The sequence below is a fragment of the Akebia trifoliata genome, chromosome 6, assembly GCF_017979445.1.
Source record: "Akebia trifoliata isolate Shusen 1 chromosome 6, ASM1797944v1, whole genome shotgun sequence".
Lineage (NCBI taxonomy): Eukaryota > Viridiplantae > Streptophyta > Magnoliopsida > Ranunculales > Lardizabalaceae > Akebia > Akebia trifoliata.
The window spans coordinates 1730098-1749333 of record NC_141380.1 but is presented as its reverse complement, the minus strand read 5'-3'; the positions used below and the strand labels follow the sequence as shown (position 1 = coordinate 1749333).

The 19236-nt window shown below is 35.7% G+C and overlaps 1 protein-coding gene across 1 annotated transcript; it reads left to right on the top strand.

Annotated features, from left to right (window-relative positions):
* The first annotated feature begins 4076 nt into the window (after window positions 1-4076).
* LOC147399487 (clathrin heavy chain 1-like) lies at window positions 4077-18031 on the top strand. Its single transcript, XM_086444857.1, has 30 exons — window positions 4077-4339; window positions 4712-4916; window positions 5010-5098; window positions 5758-5836; window positions 5950-6077; window positions 7214-7312; window positions 7429-7537; window positions 7845-7924; window positions 8016-8243; window positions 8327-8392; window positions 8662-8778; window positions 9091-9288; window positions 9507-9623; window positions 9798-9857; window positions 11239-11325; window positions 11613-11696; window positions 11777-11911; window positions 12000-12062; window positions 12157-12261; window positions 12341-12453; window positions 12552-12804; window positions 12948-13084; window positions 13188-13466; window positions 13572-14574; window positions 14843-15328; window positions 15421-15591; window positions 15682-15867; window positions 16797-16919; window positions 17011-17121; window positions 17425-18031. The coding sequence occupies exons 1-30, from the start codon at window positions 4295-4297 to the stop codon at window positions 17587-17589; spliced, it is 5121 nt and encodes a 1706-aa protein (XP_086300983.1). The 5' UTR covers window positions 4077-4294; the 3' UTR covers window positions 17590-18031.
* Window positions 18032-19236: the final 1205 nt, after the last annotated feature.

The window sequence follows — 19236 nt, the reverse complement described above, 5'->3', positions numbered from 1 at the left end:
TATATTGTGCATTTAAAAAATAATAATATTAAGATATATATAACTATATATATATATATACTCATCAAGGTCCATAGTTGTGAGATCACATCTTGTTCATGTTTGATTAGCAAATAAAATCAGTTTGGACTTCTTATAAAAAAAATTCAGTTTGGACCCAATTCATATAATTTGAGTCATTCTTGGCCATTCAATCTTCTGATTTTTTCCCTGATTCTGTTTATTGTCTCTCTTGAGCAAAAGAGGCATTAAAGTCATCCTTTGTGTGTGGAAGCATGACAGAGGAATCTTGCTTCTTTATGCTTGTTGCATTTTTCCCTAAAAGTTTAACGTGGTAGCATAAGGTGTGCGACAAGCCCAAACAGTTTGAAACTCCGATGGGTTTGAACAGTGCATCACGATTCACGCACATCTGTGTAAGACATCTTATTCTTGTTTTGCATGAAAACAAGGAGAAACTGCACATGCGCAACATCAACGACGCAGCACACTTTGGCACGTTCAATCATTTTGACAACTCAATGCGCCTCTATTTTATGAGTGCTTTTTTGCTCACAGCCCAACAGCAGTTTGACATGTGTCACAAATGACATCAGTAATAAGAGATGAAATTTCTTTCCTACCCCATTTAAAAAAAATATATATTATAATTGGATCATCTTGTCCTTCTGGCATTTAAAAACATGATCTGATGTCACAGGATTGTAGAGGACGAAATTCTATAAAATAAATAACAATAATAAAAAAATTTATTTTTCATCATTGAATTTTAATTTTAATTTTGAGTACTCGATAGTTGTCCATTTTCAATTCCTTGGATCAACCTCGAAAAATATATTTTCTAATATGAATATTTTCATAAAATCTAGAAGACTATGTTGTTAGATTGACAATATGATAATCCACATGTGCTCAATGGCCCATTTTAAGATTTTAAATCTTAAAAATAAAATTTGTGGGCAGCTCTTGGGCTCCTTGTTAGTTATATATATATTTCCTATTTTACATCTATGGTCATTTGGTACGAATTTGCTGATTAATGTGCGGGCTGTTTTTGCTGTTAAAACAATGTGAAAAAAGAAGAATAAAAAAAAAACGTATAGGAAATGGAAAGGGTGACTTAGACATGCCCCTTCACGTTTTGGACATTATTCCAGATATCCCCATGTGTTTTTCAAATTGACGACATGCTCCCTTGACCTAAGTCTTCTCTTAAAGAGTAGCAAAAATGATCTACATACCCTTAATTTTCTTCAAAACCCCTTTAATTTTCTTTTCAAAATCAGTAATCTTCAATCAGATTTTTACTATCAGTCTTTAGTCTTAGGATTATATCTTCACCTTAAACCTCAACAATAAGAAAAAAAATTGGAGAATTAAAAGGTTCGATCTTCCCAAAACCAATCATCTAATATCTCTTACATAAAATCTTTTACCCTTGTCTTCAATCTCAAGATGACCCACTCCAACCTACAAACTTCAAAAATAAGATAAGATTTTTGGGAAGGTAAAAGGTGAAAAACTTGAAGATAATGGATTTTTTTAGATAAAAATATAGGATTTTTTGTTAACTGCTCGAAGATCACAGATTTTCCTGAGAGAGAAAATCAAAGTTCTTTTGTTTTTGTTTTTGTTAGGGGTTGAAGATGAGAGTATTTAGGCCATCTATACTACTCTCTCGTAGAAGACCTATGTCAAGGGGCATGTCATGGTTTTGACAGCACATGAGTATGTCTGATATATTGACCAACACGTGGAAGAGTGGAGGGGCGCGTGTAACTCACCCACTAAAAATATATTTTACACAACTATCAGCTGGAACCTATAACTACGTTTTTAATATGTCCGTTTCAAAACACTTTCCTTACTCACTAAGATTTAAAATCTTAATCAAAGTCATTGGGCCCACATGGATGACTGCATTGGCAATACAAAACACTTTTAGATTTTACAGAAAAACTCAGATTTAAAAAAGTAATTTTTGAACTATTGAAAATGGACGACTGCAAATACCTAAAATTTAAACTAAATTCAAGAGTGGAAAAAATAATATTATTTATTTATTTTTTATAATAATTTTTCTTTTGAAATTTCATCTTCTACAAGCCTATGACATCAAATCATGTTTTTTTATATCAAAATATGAGTTCACGATCCTTAGTAAGATTTGCAGTCTTAGTAATTTAGTCAAGATAGTTTGACTCGTGTCTCTTTATGTATTTGATCTTGGGTTACAAAAATCTGGTCAAAAATTTAATAAATAACAAATATATGGCATATGATTTATATGTGTATTATTTGTCTCATTTCAAATTTCGAAAACAAAAAAATCGGTAATATGATAATGATGATATAGTAGTGATGGTAATAATGATGGTGGTGCTAATGACAGTATTGCGATTATTGTTCCATTGATTTATATAAAAAGATTAAAATCAAAAGATAAATTATTAGTTTGAAATTTTAAAATGATATCTCAAAAAAAAATATATAGGGTAGCATGTCATTATTTTTTCAAATGATGAAAAAGATATTTATCACGTAAAAAGGTATATTCCTTCAAAAATTTGAAGCTTGATTGCTTCAAAATCGAATTTGTGTTATATTTTACAATTTATAAGTCTACAGTTTATAACATATAATAAGTTATAGTAACATTTTTTTCAGACCAAGCTTTATAAAAATATATATTTTTTTTTAAGCTTAAAATATGTGAATTGTTTAGGACAATTCAATAATCCGGAAAATAATACTTTTATTGAAGAAATTGAAATAACAAAAAAAAAAAAAAAAAAATGGAATTTAACAAGAGATTGCTAACAAGTCGCACAAGCACTCATTTATTTTTTAATAAAAATAAATTACACATATACACTCATTGGATTATTCTATACACCCACCATCTACCAAATGAAAATCCGAATCATCTTCTCCATCTCTCTCATTATTCTCCAGCATCTACCTCTCTCTTATTATTCTTTTTCATATTCATCTCTTTTTGAGTTTTGTATAAGGTTTGATCAATAAAGATTATATTAAATATTTTTTTTTTCAAGTTATATAATTTCAATTTTTTTTTTTTTTACATTTAATCATCGAGGAAGATGGAAAAACACTATTAAAACCTTAAAAAAGACGATTTTGAATTGAAAAACTTAAAGATTTTTTTAACAAATTTTATTTTGTAGGTTAAGACTAAATTTGTCTTAATAAGTTTAATAGATATACTACTGAACATTACAAAACCGTTTCAGTAAGTACCTATCGTGCATTACAAAATAGATTTGATAAGTATCGAATCAAACTTTATTGAGTAATTCTGACATCTCAATTTGAGTCAACTGAATACATTTCATAATGTTCAGTGGGTACTTAATGAATTTGTCAAAATAAATTCGATCTAAACCTACTTAACAACACATGTCAAAAATCTCTAAGTTCTTTATTTCAAAATTGTTGTTTTGAAAGTTTTACTAGTATTTTTTTTTTTTAATATTCCTTCGTGATTAAATATAAAAATGTATGTAATAATAATAAAAAAAAATCAAAGAAATAGTTTACTTGAAAAATAAAATCCTAATCTCTATTGATTTAACCTGTAAAAAAATTTCATTTTTTTTAGACTACGTAAATAGAGTCATGATAAGTTGATGCCCCACTTTCACTTATGCCCAAAAAAAAAATCTTAATCTCTATTGATTTAACCTGTCACAAAAATTCTTTTTTTATTTTTTATTTTTAAGCTAACTAACTAGAATCGTGATAAGCTGATGCCCCACTTTCACTTATGCCCCATCACTGAGCCTTAGATCAGTTGCTTCGGGATACATAAGAAAAGATTTATGATTTTACATATCCCGAGACAAATGATCTACGGTTATGTAATGCGAGGGGGGGCTTCAGAAAATCATTAATTCAATTAACTACTACGAATTAGAACGTAAAAAATTGCTACACGCAAATCATTTCAGTGGAATTTCATTTAAACAGCATTATTGATGTAATTGAAATTTCATTTGGGAGCCGTGACACTGACACCAGCAAAGGACTAAAGGCGTAAAGGGAGATATAGAAAAGTAAAACAAAGCCTTCACATAAATTCCTCTCTCTCTCTCCGACTTGGAAAATTAGAAGGGATCCTTCGTTGCTTCAGATCTGGCTGCGATCGAAACCACTCGAGGTTTTCTAGTTATTTCTCTAGGTGCCGAAGCCCCGATTTTGGAAACCAGTATAGGGGTTTTTGTTCCTCCACCGCAAATCCGTTTTCCCGCGCTGAAGCATCGATCTTGGCGCCATGGCTGCTGCAAATGCTCCAATCACCATGAAGGAGGCCATGACGGTGAGTTCTGTTTCATCTGTTATTTCTAAATGTTACGGATTTCGCGTTTGTTCTTTGTATTTAAGCTGAATTAGTGCTAAAAATCGTGTCTTTGGATTGGTTTTTATCGTTCAAGTTCGTCTTCATTTGTATGAATCTAGACTGCAATTTGTTTATAAACCAGTCCTAGATTATCGTTTTTCATCTATAAGATCATTTGCAGCGATTTTGTTGCAATAAAGCTAACTTAGAAATTGGATCTGTTCAGATCTGTAGGATAATTCTTGATCCGATTCATGCACGATAGGTTCATCTTCAATTGTGCTTTTGAAGTTTTGATTTTTGAAAATTCTACTTATGATCTTCGATTTTTTTGATTTTTCGTGGTTGCAGTTACCGAGTGTTGGAATCAATCCACAATTCATTACGTTTACTCATGTCACAATGGAATCAGACAAGTATATATGTATTCGGGAAACATCGCCGCAAAATAGTGTTGTTATCATTGATATGAACATGCCTATGCAACCACTGAGAAGGCCTATCACTGCGGACTCAGCTTTGATGAACCCTAATACCAGAATTCTTGCTCTCAAAGGTATTCTAGATTTTTGTAACCTAAAACTCCATAAGAGACTACTCATTTTAATTGTCTTTCTGTAAATGATGTTTCGTGTTATTTTGTTTGAAGCTCAACTTCCTGGAACCACTCAGGATCACTTACAAATATTCAACATTGAAATGAAAGCAAAAATGAAATCGCATCAAATGCCTGAGCAGGTGAGAATTTGACCATCTGAATATTGCAGAAGATGAATTACCAAAAAAGGGTCAAATGTTTCATTAATTATAAAAAACAGTAATATTTTAAAATTTACTAAAAACGGATTAAAGTGTTGGACTTTCCAGTGTTTTATATTGTATTTTGCACTGAAACACTGAAAATGTCCCTCTACTATTAAGGCCTTCAGTGGATATTTTTGTTATTTGAATTCATAAAATAACAAAAGAGTCCGGACTCTATGCACCCAGGGTGGAGGAATGAAACCCTCCTCCCACACCTCAATACATGCCACTTAAACCATTATTCAAGGAATTAAAGCCCAAAATACCTCCTTTTCAGAATTTCTTTGGATTGTGGCTTACATGGCATGTATTGAGGTGTGGGAGGAGAGCTTCAGTCCTCCACCCAGGGTACAAATGATCTGGATTCTAACAAAAAACGTCGGACTGTCCAACGACTTACTTAAACCCTGAGCAGTCCAGCGATTTAAGTTGTTTTTGGTAATTTTTTTTTTTTTTTAAATTGTTATTTTTTATTTTTTGGTTCTGATAATTAACTTAGATTTTGACCCTTTTTTGGTAGTTTTCCGTTTCTTTTTTCCTACGGGATTGACTTCATTCATATAATTCTACCCACTCACCATGCTTTATTGTAGATTGTCTTTTGGAAGTGGATTACCCCGAAAATGTTGGGCCTGGTAACTCAAACCTCAGTCTATCATTGGTCAATTGAAGGTAATATGTTGCCTTCCCCTCGGCACCATGATTATGTTGCTTTGTTTCTTGTTCATTTTCTCAATGTCGGAATTGGTTGGTATGAAATGTTCTCCACAATGTCTATCGTGTAGGTGACTCACCACCTGTAAAGATGTTCGAGCGAACGGCTAATTTGGCAAGTAATCAAATAATTAACTACCGATGTGATCCTTCTGAGAAGTGGTTGGTTTTAATTGGAATTGCTCCTGGCTCACCTGAGGTATGTGGTAACAGCACCCTACTTATATATATTAGTCGTACAAGATATAAAACTATATATATATATTTTTTGGGTGTGTACAAAATATTCAAATAAAAAATATGTGCAGAATCTCTGTTTGTAAGCTGATTTTATTAGGTATCTGACACGAAACCTATCAAATGCTCAAACTGCTGACTCATCCGTATGCATGCATTATAATACACTATTTTGGTTACAAAAAATACTTTCCCGATCAACTAAGTAAGGAAAAAAGGCCTTGCCAAGGCTCATCTGCCATCAAAAACAAATCCTCGTGATTTGTTATGGATCTCAAGGTCTTGCTTTGACGGTGGATGAGCCTTAGTAGGGCCTTTTTTCCTTAATAAGTTAGTCACGTTAATCCTACTCTTTTGGTTATATTTGACGTAGAACTTTTTTAAATAAATAACGAAAGAATTTATGGAAAGTAAAAGATAACATGGTACACAAAAAATTTCTACTGTCAAACTATGGTTGGTTTTTACAGATTTAGAACACCAATGATGATGATGATGCTGATCTGAGACATTAATGGAAATGCGTGTGGTCAGGTAGTTGCATAATGTTCATTTTTGTACTTTTGCAATTTGCAAAGGTGCATAGATGTATGAATGAGCAAAAAGACTTCATTGGCGATAAAGGTGGACTTCATGGTGCCATGTTACCTTTGCCAGTAGGAAGGGAAAGGAGAAAGTCGTATAGCAATAGTTGTAACTAAGAGTCTCACCTTTATTAGGAGACTTGTTCTATTAATCAGGAGAATCCATGCTTCATCGAAATTCTGCAGTTTTTTCATGAGTATTTATGGCGTGAGCTCCATTGTTATTTATTTAGACAACCAATTGCAGAGAAGGATAAGATTTAGTGTATTTTTGTAGTATGTCATTTGATTTAGTGCTTATAAAAATTAAAATAGTATGTCATTTGATTATGTGATCAAACTTTCATGCAACAACCTCTTCATATTTTGTTAAATGTGATATTTATTTGTCATTATCCTTTGTTAGCTCCCAAGTTATTTTTGTAGCTCGTGATTTGAAATTTCTCTCCTTTTATTGTATCCTTGACACTATTTAGATTTTAACTTTATTGTTGTCTTCCTATTGTGATCATAGAGGCCTCAACTGGTCAAAGGGAACATGCAGCTTTTCTCTGTCGATCAGCAGCGTAGTCAAGCTCTTGAAGCACATGCTGCATCATTTGCTTCATTTAAGGTGCAGATCTTTTCTCCATCTTCTTTCCTTGGGTTTTTTCTGTTATTGGGTTGGGCGTTATATATGTTTGCATGTTTCTTGTGAATGATTTGTTTTTCTTTGCATATTATAAACAGGTTCCTGGGAATGAAAACCCTTCTATTCTTATATGTTTTGCCTCAAAGAGTACCAATGCCGGACAGATTACGTCAAAGTTGCATGTGATTGAACTTGGTGCCCAACCAGGTCAATTTATCATTTACATTACCTTTTTCGTGTTTGCTTAAAAAATTTGACTCCAGAATTGGATTTGTTTTGGTTTTCTTCTATAAATACATATTGGTTGTCTTTTGCTTTTATGCTTCTCCGTTTCTGGGTGGTAGTGTTCAATTATGTCCATAGATTTAGAAAAGTATGTGCCTTTAAGCTTATGTAGTATCCACGATGTCACTCTGCTTTCATAAAAAATAATTATGTTTCCTTTGTTTTTCTTATAATCTTGGAGTTTAGTTATACTTTTTTCTGGTCATGAACTCATGAATTTGATTTTCAGGCAAGGCAGCTTTTACAAAGAAACAAGCAGATCTTTTCTTCCCTCCAGATTTTGGTGATGACTTCCCAGTGGCAATGCAGGTAATATTTTTAGTCAATCATTCTTGAACCAAGTACCAATTGTGTTGTTATTCGTATCATACATTGAATTGCTAGCTTGTTCTTTTGACAGATATCCCATAAGTACAGTTTGATTTATGTGATCACAAAGCTTGGACTTCTATTTGTATATGACCTAGAGACTGCCACTGCGGTTTACAGAAATCGAATTAGTCCAGATCCTATATTTTTGACAACAGAAGCTACATCCGAAGGAGGCTTCTATGCAGTCAATAGGCGAGGACAGGTGTTACTTGCCACAGTAAATGAAGCAACAATTGTGCCTTTCGTTAGTGGCCAAGTATGTTTATTTTGGCTTTTGTTCTATTGTGTTATTACAGCAAATTAGATGTTCTTATGCGTTCTATTTTGTAACTGTTCCAGTTAAATAATCTGGAACTTGCTGTTAATCTTGCCAAAAGAGGAAACCTTCCTGGGGCAGAGAATTTGGTAAGTAGATACTTGATTCCTGTTTGTTTCCACTAACTGGATACTCTTTAACCATTTCTATGAAGTGCAGCAACATAAAATAATATATTCAAGCTAAATTTAGTTGAATGTAGATTTGCCTATGTGGTGCTAGGTGACATTATTTATCCATGTATGATGTTTGAGTATTCTGTGTTGATCTAGGAACATAATATATTACAAGGAAAAATTATATGCTGTGTACTTCTGTACATTGGAAGTTCACTCATTCTTCGTTATCATATTTTCAGGTTGTCCAGCGGTTTCAAGAACTGTTCTCTCAGACTAAATATAAGGAAGCTGCAGAGCTTGCTGCAGAATCTCCCCAGGGGATCCTCCGTACTCCTGATACTGTTGCAAAATTTCAGGTATTTCCGTTGTTTTTGAATTGTCATTTTAAAAATTTTCTACTTGACACAACTATAATTTCATTTTTTGGCGTCAATAATATGGTTATTATCATGTTATACTCTCATATCTTCCACTTTTAGTAATTCTATCCTGTTTTAGGCTAAGTTTGATGTTGAATATATGTTATCTTCTGTCTCATTTTTTTTCTTACTCTTGGATACAGTGAGTTTCTTTATAAAAAGGAAGAAATTACTAATAATCCTGATCCTGACTAGGAAGGAAAGAAGAAGCAGAATTTGTGATGAGCTAATGGTGTTTATGTTTTGCAGAGTGTTCCTGTGCAATCTGGGCAAACACCGCCATTGTTGCAGTACTTCGGAACACTGCTAACTAGAGGAAAACTCAATGCATTTGAGTCGTTGGAATTATCACGCCTAGTTGTGAACCAGAATAAAAAGAACCTTCTGGAGAATTGGCTGGCGGAGGACAAGCTTGAATGTAGCGAGGAACTTGGAGACCTTGTGAAGGTTTGATTGGGAATCTGATATTGGACTTTGTCCTTTGCCTCGACTGTTATATTATTTTGCCCAAATAAATTGCCCGTTTCCTTTGCAATAAATTTTATGTCTTATGGTTCTGAGTTTCATTTTTTTAATATGCTCACTTTGAATAGTTCATGACCGTTCTATCTAATTTGGTTGGTTGATTTCTCTTTTTTATATCTTGATGCATGTCTCCATTGTAGACCGTGGATAATGACCTTGCACTCAAAATATATATCAAGGCTAGGGCTACTCCAAAAGTTGTTGCAGCTTTTGCTGAACGAAGGGAATTCGACAAAATTCTCATCTACTCGAAGCAGGTACTTGATGTATACTTATATTGGCAATATCTGACAACTTTTTGACATGATACTTGTTCTGTTTCATAAATTACACTTATGTTCAACCCTCGAAAGAAATGGATTTTGTTGTTGTTGCATCATTATTATCATTGGGTGGTTGAATCTTAGCATAGTTACGATTTTTCATTTCAGGTCGGGTACACACCTGATTACCTGTTTCTTCTGCAAACAATCCTGCGCTCAGATCCTCAGGTATGTTTTATTTATTTATTTATTTGTCGTTCATCAGGTCTAAAGGCATTTTGCATTCTCCTATGCTTCAATGTCAGAGGCAATTTACATCTTTTGCGGAAGATACATTTCCTTTACTAGACTGCTGCTTTCTAACTTCAGAAACACATGACCTGAACAGTTTGAGGTCAAACTTCCTGGGTCTATGCGGCTATTTGATGTCATTTACTGGTAAAATTTAGACCTGGTTTTAATGATTGCCAGACATTTGGTTTGAAATAGGGATATACAATACTTAAAAAGGAGAAATTCCATAAGCATCATTTATACTAATATTAGTCCATTTCAGCACTCATTTGTAGGGTTTTGAGAGGGAGAGTGATGGCAGAAAACAACTCTGGTGCCAAGGATTGATCTACGCAAAAAGTAGTGTGGACGCTTTGTATTTAATCTTCTAATTGATGGAGGGTACCGATAAAATATGAGTTAATGTAGGGTTGAAGCTTAGGGATAAAATCTGACTGAAATAGAGAAAATCATACGTTAAGTTAGTGCTGGTTGAAATTTCTAGCAAGAAGGTTTTATGGTTTTGAATGAGGTTTTGATTGAGTGGGATTTGGAGGTGATTCTGGGGTTGCTAAATTGGATTTAATGCTTGAATTAAAAAAAAGAAAGACGAAGAATCAAAAGGAGTAGAAAAGGGATATCTAAATAGAAGTTTCCCACTTGATTGGTGGGTATGCCACAGACTTGGGATCAAAACTCCGCATTAACATACTTAACTAGGATAGAATTGAATGGAGGAACAGGATTTGTTCAGACAACCCCTGGTATTGTAGACGGAGTATGAGATCGGCATCTTACCTCACACATAGCAGCTGTCTTAACGGCCAAATGTAAATATAACTCTTTATTCACTCTACCGAAATTGAAGGATATTTTGCTAATTATAGATGGTTGGATAGCTGCCTTAGTGACTTAATTCTACTCTATTCAACTTAAAACAGATTTTAGAAACTCTGCTAGACTAAAGAACTTTGATTAAAACATAACCAAGGTTTAACCAATCAAGAAGGAAATGTATATAGTAAGTAGGGTTTATTTTTGTTGTATATTTGATATGCAAATTAAAGTAGTGATGTTTCGGCCAAGGTATGATGTCATATAACATACACATATTGAAACATCCTTGTTTTTCTCTTTCATATACTTATATTAGAATAAAAATATTGTAATATCAGCCGATGCCACCAGTCAATTCTGGTTGACCAATGGTTAAACATATTTAACCTGATTGGGCACCTCTCATGTTCGTCTGTTTTTAGCACATTGTTCGGAACTTAAGCTTTAGCATGACACATTTTCTGATAGAAGATACCTTGAATTTTATATTTGGATGCAGGGAGCTGTTAATTTTGCTCTAATGATGTCACAAATGGAGGGAGGTTGTCCTGTTGACTACAACACAATCACTGATCTCTTCCTTCAGGTGTGTGTTTTATGTTAGTTATGATGTTAAGATGATACTTGAACAGACAAAAAAATGTTAAAGTTGATAACAGAGTGCTTCAATGTTTGTGCAACCACCTGAAAGTATGTCCAAGCTGCAAATTTTGTCTTGTTCCTGCTTTTAGTGTTTTGTTCATACTATTTTGTCTAAATTTCTTTTTGGCACAAATTTTGTTTTTCAATGTTCTAAAATTATTATTATGATAAGTGTTCTAGAATTATGAATAACACTCAAACTTCTCTTGCTTCTGACGTTGTGTATTCCAGAGGAACTTGATCCGTGAAGCAACAGCCTTTCTGTTAGATGTTCTGAAGCCGAATTTACCAGAGCATGCTTTCCTTCAAACAAAGGTTTTTATTTTTAATGGACTTCTTATTTTCTCTTTATCTGCACTTATCTTTCCACTATCATAACATTTATCTTTTTTCAGGTCTTGGAGATCAATCTAGTAACATTTCCAAATGTAGCAGATGCTATCTTGGCTAATGGAATGTTCAGTCACTATGACCGTCCCCGAATTGCACAGCTCTGTGAAAAGGCTGGATTGTTTGTGCGTGCCCTTCAGGTATGCCATCTTGGAATCCATGTAAAGGAAATTGCAAATCTTAGAGATTTAATATTATTCCCTGGATTAAACAGTGTCTTTCATGCAGCATTATACTGAGTTGCCGGATATTAAACGTGTCATTGTGAATACACATGCTATTGAGCCACAGGTTCGTGCATTCAATCTTACACCTTGTTCTTAAAGGAAGAGTTTTTTTAAGTGTAAAAATGTAAAAATTGATGCCAAGTATGGGTGTGTTCCAGTCACTAGTGGAGTTCTTTGGAACCCTTTCCAGAGAGTGGGCATTGGAGTGCATGAAGGACCTTTTACTGGTTAATTTGAGGGGCAATCTTCAGATAATTGTCCAGGTACATGTCTATTTCTTTGTATTTTTTGTTTAATGCTATTCCTATCTATATACTGAGGCTCACCGACACATCTGTGCAGACTGCCAAAGAATATTCTGAACAGTTGGGTGTTGACGCATGCATAAAAATCTTTGAACAATTCAAGTCTTATGAAGGTTTATATTTCTTCTTGGGGTCATATTTGAGTTCCAGGTAATTCCTATTCTAAAAGGAGTAACTGCCCCCATTAATTAGATCGGTTGCCAACAATTCTTTTACTGATGCTTATTGCTTTTTGGTTACTTGGACAGTGAGGATCCTGATATTCACTTTAAGTATATTGAGGCTGCTGCAAAAACTGGACAAATCAAAGAGGTCGAACGTGTGACGAGAGAATCAAATTTCTATGACCCTGAGAAGACGAAGAACTTTCTCATGGAAGCCAAGCTTCCAGATGCACGGCCCCTAATCAATGTTTGTGATCGTTTTGGCTTTGTTCCAGATCTCACCCACTATCTCTACTCGAACAACATGCTTCGATATATTGAAGGTTATGTTCAAAAGGTAATCGTTTTTTCATGAAGTTCAATTTTGTTTGTTTGTGTACTAACACGAAAGGAAGCTTTGTCTATTATAGTAAAGCAATTGTACTTCATTTGTTTATGAAAACAAGAAGTAAACTGGGGTCTCTTGGCTTTGCTTTATAGGTCAATCCGGGGAATGCTCCTTTAGTTGTAGGGCAACTACTTGATGATGAGTGCCCTGAAGATTTCATTAAAGGACTTATTCTTTCAGTCCGTTCTCTCCTTCCTGTGGAGCCCCTCGTGGAGGAATGTGAGAAAAGGTGGCTTCATCTTTGTCTTCCGTTTCCCTTCTTTTTCACCTTTATTTTCATAATTCTTTTTCTTGTTTATTTTCATTCCTCATACTGTTCTCGTGGATTGCAGGAATCGTCTCCGTTTACTAACCCAATTCTTGGAGCATCTTGTGAGTGAGGGAAGCCAAGATGTACATGTTCACAATGCTCTGGGTAAAATTATCATAGACAGCAATAACAATCCAGAGCATTTTCTCACCACCAACCCATACTATGACTCACGTGTGGTGGGTAAATATTGTGAGAAACGGGACCCCACGTTGGCAGTTGTTGCTTACCAGAGAGGGCAGTGTGATGAAGAACTTATCAACGTCACTAATAAAAACTCTTTGTTCAAATTACAAGCCAGGTTTTATGCTGTTGTGCACTAATTACCAGCTATTATGTTATTGTACATATCTGATGTTTTCTTGGTGATTGGAGTTTATTTACACATTTCTTTTGTTGTTGTCAGATATGTGGTGGAAAGGATGGATTCCGACCTCTGGGAGAAAGTTCTTGTACCTGATAATGAATATAGAAGACAGCTTATTGATCAAGTTGTATCTACTGCCTTGCCAGAAAGCAAGAGCCCAGAGCAAGTTTCTGCTGCTGTAAAAGCTTTCATGACAGCGGATCTTCCTCACGAACTAATTGAACTACTTGAAAAGATTGTTCTTCAAAACTCAGCCTTCAGTGGGAACTTCAATCTGCAGAATCTGCTGATCCTGACGGCAATCAAGGCAGATGCATCAAGGGTTATGGATTACATTAATAGATTAGACAACTTTGATGGTCCTGCAGTTGGGGAGGTGGCTGTCGAAGCACAACTGTATGAAGAAGCATTTGCTATCTTCAAAAAGTTCAACTTGAATGTCCAGGCTGTGAATGTCCTCTTGGATAACATTCAAAGCATTGAGCGAGCAGTGGAGTTTGCTTTCCGTGTTGAAGAAGATGCTGTTTGGAGCCAGGTTGCCAAAGCACAACTCAGGGAGGGACTAGTAAGTGATGCAATTGAGTCATTCATCCGCGCAGATGATGCCACTCAATTCCTAGATGTCATTCGGGCGGCTGAGGATGTGAATGTCTACCATGATTTGGTGAGGTACCTACTGATGGTTAGGCAGAAATCTAAGGAACCCAAGGTGGATAGTGAGCTTATTTATGCATATGCCAAGATTGATCGGTTAGGTGACATCGAAGAATTCATTCTCATGCCTAATGTTGCTAATCTTCAAAATGTTGGTGATCGCTTGTATGATGAAGCCTTATACGAGGCTGCAAAGATAATATTCGCTTTTATTTCAAACTGGGCCAAGTTGGCTTGTACACTTGTGAAGCTGAGGCAATTCCAGGGTGCGGTTGATGCAGCACGGAAGGCCAACAGCTCAAAGACATGGAAGGAAGTTTGCTTCGCCTGCGTTGATGCTGAGGAGTTCCGCTTGGCACAGATATGTGGGCTAAACATCATTATACAGGTTATATTTTTTAATGTTCTCGTTTATCTTTGCTCTTGTGGGTGTGGCATAGGAAGTGTTATATTACTTTATAAAAACAAATGTTATTGTTAAGTGTGATATTGGCAGGAAATGATGCCCAATACCTTGTTTTTTTCAAAATTTTCACATGTTGCAGGGTTCCCCACCTGATATTGTTTCCTAAAAATTAGTTTCTTTCTCAATTTATAATACTCAAGTTACTGGTTGAATACACATTATGTAATATTACCTTGATGTTATATTCTAGGTGGATGACTTGGAGGAGGTTAGTGATTATTATCAGAACAGAGGTTGCTTTAATGAGCTAATCTCTCTCATGGAGAGTGGTCTAGGTTTGGAGCGTGCACATATGGGCATCTTTACGGAGTTGGGAGTCCTATACGCTAGATACCGTCCGGAGAAGCTTATGGAGCATATCAAATTGTTCTCGACCCGTCTCAACATTCCAAAGCTTATACGAGCTTGTGATGAACAACAGCACTGGAAGGAACTCACCTATTTGTATATTCAATATGACGAATTTGACAATGCAGCAACCACTATCATGAACCATTCCCCAGAAGCATGGGAACACATGCAGTTCAAAGATGTTGCAGTCAAAGTTGCGAATGTGGAGCTGTACTACAAGGCTGTGCACTTCTATTTGCAGGAGCATCCTGACCTTATTAATGACTTTCTTAATGTGCTAGCCCTTTGTGTGGACCACACACGTGTTGTGGACATAATGCGCAAGGTGCTCACTTGGGATTCAAATTGTGTGTGGAGGTTAGAAAGAGCTTATGAGTAAGCATTATCTTTCTTATTTATTTCTTCTGTGTGTTTCAGGCTGGTCACCTACATCTTGTGAAGCCATACATGGTTGCAGTTCAGAGCACTAATGTGACTGCTGTTAACGAGGCTTTGAATGAGATCTATGTTGAAGAGGAGGACTATGATAGGCTGCGTGAATCAATTGATATGCATGATAACTTCGATCAGATAGGACTTGCACAGAAGGTGAAGAAAATTTAAATTTTAATCCTTTATTTTACTATCTGTTATAATGGGGAGAGTGTTTTCAAGAACATCCATCATGTGTCCGAGCAGGTTGAGAAACATGAGCTTCTTGAGATGAGGCGCATTGCTGCGTACATTTATAAGAAAGCAGGTAGATGGAAGCAATCCATTGCGTTGTCTAAGAAAGACAATCTTTACAAAGATGCGATGGAGACATGCTCACAGTCTGGTGATCGGGAACTTTCAGAGGAGTTGCTTGTTTATTTCATTGAGCAGGTATTTGACTTAATCATCCTTGTCTTCTAGAGCTTATCTATATTACTTCTCAATAAGTGCCTTCTAGAATAAAGCAGGCATTCCCCTTCCAAGAAAAATCTATTGTGTTGGTATCCTGTTTTTATTTTTATTTTTTATTTAAAGTGAAGCTCTGTCAGTGTCATCCAAGTTAGGCTTTAGGTAATGTGTTTGTGCTTTTAAATTTTTTATATTGAGTTTCAAATCTTTTAGAAAAAATGTAGAACTCACCTACAAGAAAAAAAAATGTGGAACCCTGCTAGAAGTTACTCTAATAAGAAGCCTCCTTCGAACATGTTATTGTTTTCTACTCTTTCCCGTAACAGGTCTGGCATTGTCCATATCCACCCAATATTGTCTTGCATCACTATCTTTATTTTTTTATGTTTCTCTCATTGGTCCAGACTTTTAAATTTCATTTCAATGTGCTGGTGATGTTGGTATTTTCCTTTTCAGCTACTCCTTTGGTGGTGGAATTCCAATTCATATCAGTTCTATTATTTTCCGGCAGTGACCTTTTTTAATGTTTAGGTAGAAGTTTCAATGTCTGAATTGTTTCCCGTTTTGTTTCCTTTTTCGTTTGGTTGTCCTCTCTGGTGGTTTTTTGCTGACTGAGTATTTGCTTTTGAGGAGTAATTGTATGTGGGGAAAATCATGCATTGTCAATAACCTCAATTATCTGGGAATCCTCATTTGTTAATGACTAAATATTTGGTTTGTGAGCTGCCTCACTTATAACTGGTATATAAATTGTGATTTTGAAAATTAAGTCATGTTCGTTATCTGACAATTATTTGTAATAAATTAGCTAAGCATCTCTTATTTTTCATTTCTACTTGAAATGCTTTTGTTCAGACCCCGGTAAACCTGAGATCAAATTGGTGATGTTTTCGTGTTTGATCTTTTTGCAGGGAAAGAAAGAGTGCTTTGCCTCGTGCTTATTTGTTTGTTATGATTTAATCCGGCCAGACGTAGCACTTGAACTTGCCTGGATGAACAACATGATTGACTTTGCCTTCCCATATCTGTTGCAGGTGATTATTTACTTCTTCCTTCGGAGTCCTTATTTGTTATCTTAACTGCACTTCTTTCTCTAATACAAACCTTCACTTGCGTGCCTAACAGTTTATCCGTGAGTACTCAAGCAAAGTTGACGAACTGGTAAAGGACAAACTCAACGCTCTAATTGAAGTGAAAGCCAAAGAGGAGGAGGAGAAGGGTATGGTCGCACAGCAGGTACAGATATGCACTCCCTTTTGTTGTGCTCAATTGATTTTTTTTTTTTTTTTTGGCTTCTCTCCTATGTGATACTTGCTTGCCCCTCCATATCCACCTACACTTGGTCCAAATTCATGGGTATATGGACTCAGTTGGTCAAACACTTTATTGTGTACTGTGGGTTTCAGCCGCCCTACATTTGTTCTTGCTCATTCCCCTTCTTTACATATGGGAGAGTCGAGGAAAAATGGAATGATGTGATCTATCAAAAAATAAAATAAAAAATGGAAATGAAATGACACGTGTACATTCTGGTTGCAGAACATGTACGCTCAGTTGCTGCCTCTTGCCTTGCCCGCTCCACCAATGCCAGGTATGGGAGGAGCTGGAATGGGGGGAGGTTTTGCTCCACCACCCATGATGGGTGGGATGGGGATGCCTCCAATGCCACCACCATATGGCATGCCCCCTGTGGGTTCCTTCTAATTGCCAGGTGTGAATGCTTGAGAGCAAGTGATAGTGATGAATTGTAGTGCACCAGCAGGAAGAGTTAGTGTAGTATTATTGGGGGGATCCCCAAATTTTATTGGCAGGTGGTCGATCTTTTCCTTCTTTGCGGATATGGGAGAATTTGGTTTCAGGTTCTGAATACGCTTTTTTTTGCTCTCGTGTTTCCTTTTATCATATGTAGGACGTGGTTATATTTTCTTAATATTCTTTTGGCAGCAGAGACGTTTTCTGCTGCCACTGAGGCAGGGCTGACCTTTCCATGTGTGCTGTACAATATAAGTAAGCCCCAAGAAGTAGGATGAAACAATATATAGTGGGAAGTCATTTTAACTGACACTTAAGTCATGGTTGTGTGGCTTGATTGCCACGTGTATATGCCACCTTGCCTGATTGATTAAAATTTTCTCAGAGTTTTGTATGATTGCTTGGTTTAGAAGTGGACTCATCAGAGTAATTCCCGTTGTTATTGGGTTTATTTACTTCTTCAATGTGAAGCTTGATTATAGTGATACACATTGCCCCCTTCTTGTTGGAATTGTCCCCTAATGGAAGTGTTTTAGGGCATAATGTGATCTTACCGTAGGAACAGATCCTACTTGTTTCCGCTTTCTTGTGGATTTTGTCATTTGACCCTTCTTAGACAAATCAAATGATCACGGTCCTTTTATCTAGTATGTGACATATTGCATTTGAAAGTGGTTCAAGGGTTCAATTAGATGAGTTGTGATAACCTGACTTGGAAAATTCACTCAAGTACACTCGCTGGTGGGGCAGAACCATAGATCTTTTTCTTAGGGATAAACACGGTAAAAATATCATGGTTCTGTATGCACAACCACATCAGCAAGTGAATTTAGAGGCTTTTTTCAAATCAGTTTTATCATCGTTAATCTAATTTGATGACCACTCCCATGGACGGGCAAAGAAAAGGGTGGAGTACATATGAACGAAGATTGACAAGTTTGAGTATGTACATAAAAAAAGATGGAATGACTCGAATACTCACCACAACATGGGTGGGATAACTATTTTTCCTGGAAAATGGGAATTTTTGCTTTATAATTGCACAATTATTGAAGAATTTACTCTAACGCAAATTGATTTTCCACCCTGAGGTGGAAAATGTTTTACCAACCCAAACCTAAGGAAAATGATATTTCCGTCATCTAACACTACACTTTCTCCCAATCACTCACTCACCCACTACTGAATTAAAAATCGGCTGTTTTACAACATAATTTGTTAGATTAATGCTGGAGTGACATCGATGTATCTCACACGAGAGACATTTTGACATGGTAGCTTGTACATACTTATAGATGTGTTTTATTCGAGATACGAGTAAAATGCATCTACGGGCATGTGTGTGACCAAGTCAAGATGTCCCCTGCTGAGTGCGACTCAATTTGTTATACCTCCCTCTCTTTCACTGTGCACGTCATTCTTAGAGTAAGTCCAACCGGCATTGCAAAAATTAGGCTTTTCAAATTAGCATCTTTTTCGAACTCCAACCAGCCTAAAATGAGAATCTGGAATAGGTGAATGACCGAAGGCCATATGGTGCCCCAAATCTTCAAAATGAAGTCCGGATGGAGTTACTTTTGTACGAGTTTGAATTTTTAC

Excerpts from the sequence above, each read along its gene's own strand:
- LOC147399487 (XM_086444857.1), top strand. The coding sequence starts at position 4,295 with ATGGCTGCTGCAAATGCTCCAATCACCATGAAGGAGGCCATGACG. Across the intron at positions 14,575-14,842 it reads GGCTAAACATCATTATACAG|GTGGATGACTTGGAGGAGGT; the intron begins GTTATATTTTTT and ends GTTATATTCTAG. Across the intron at positions 15,868-16,796 it reads TTGTTTATTTCATTGAGCAG|GGAAAGAAAGAGTGCTTTGC; the intron begins GTATTTGACTTA and ends ATCTTTTTGCAG.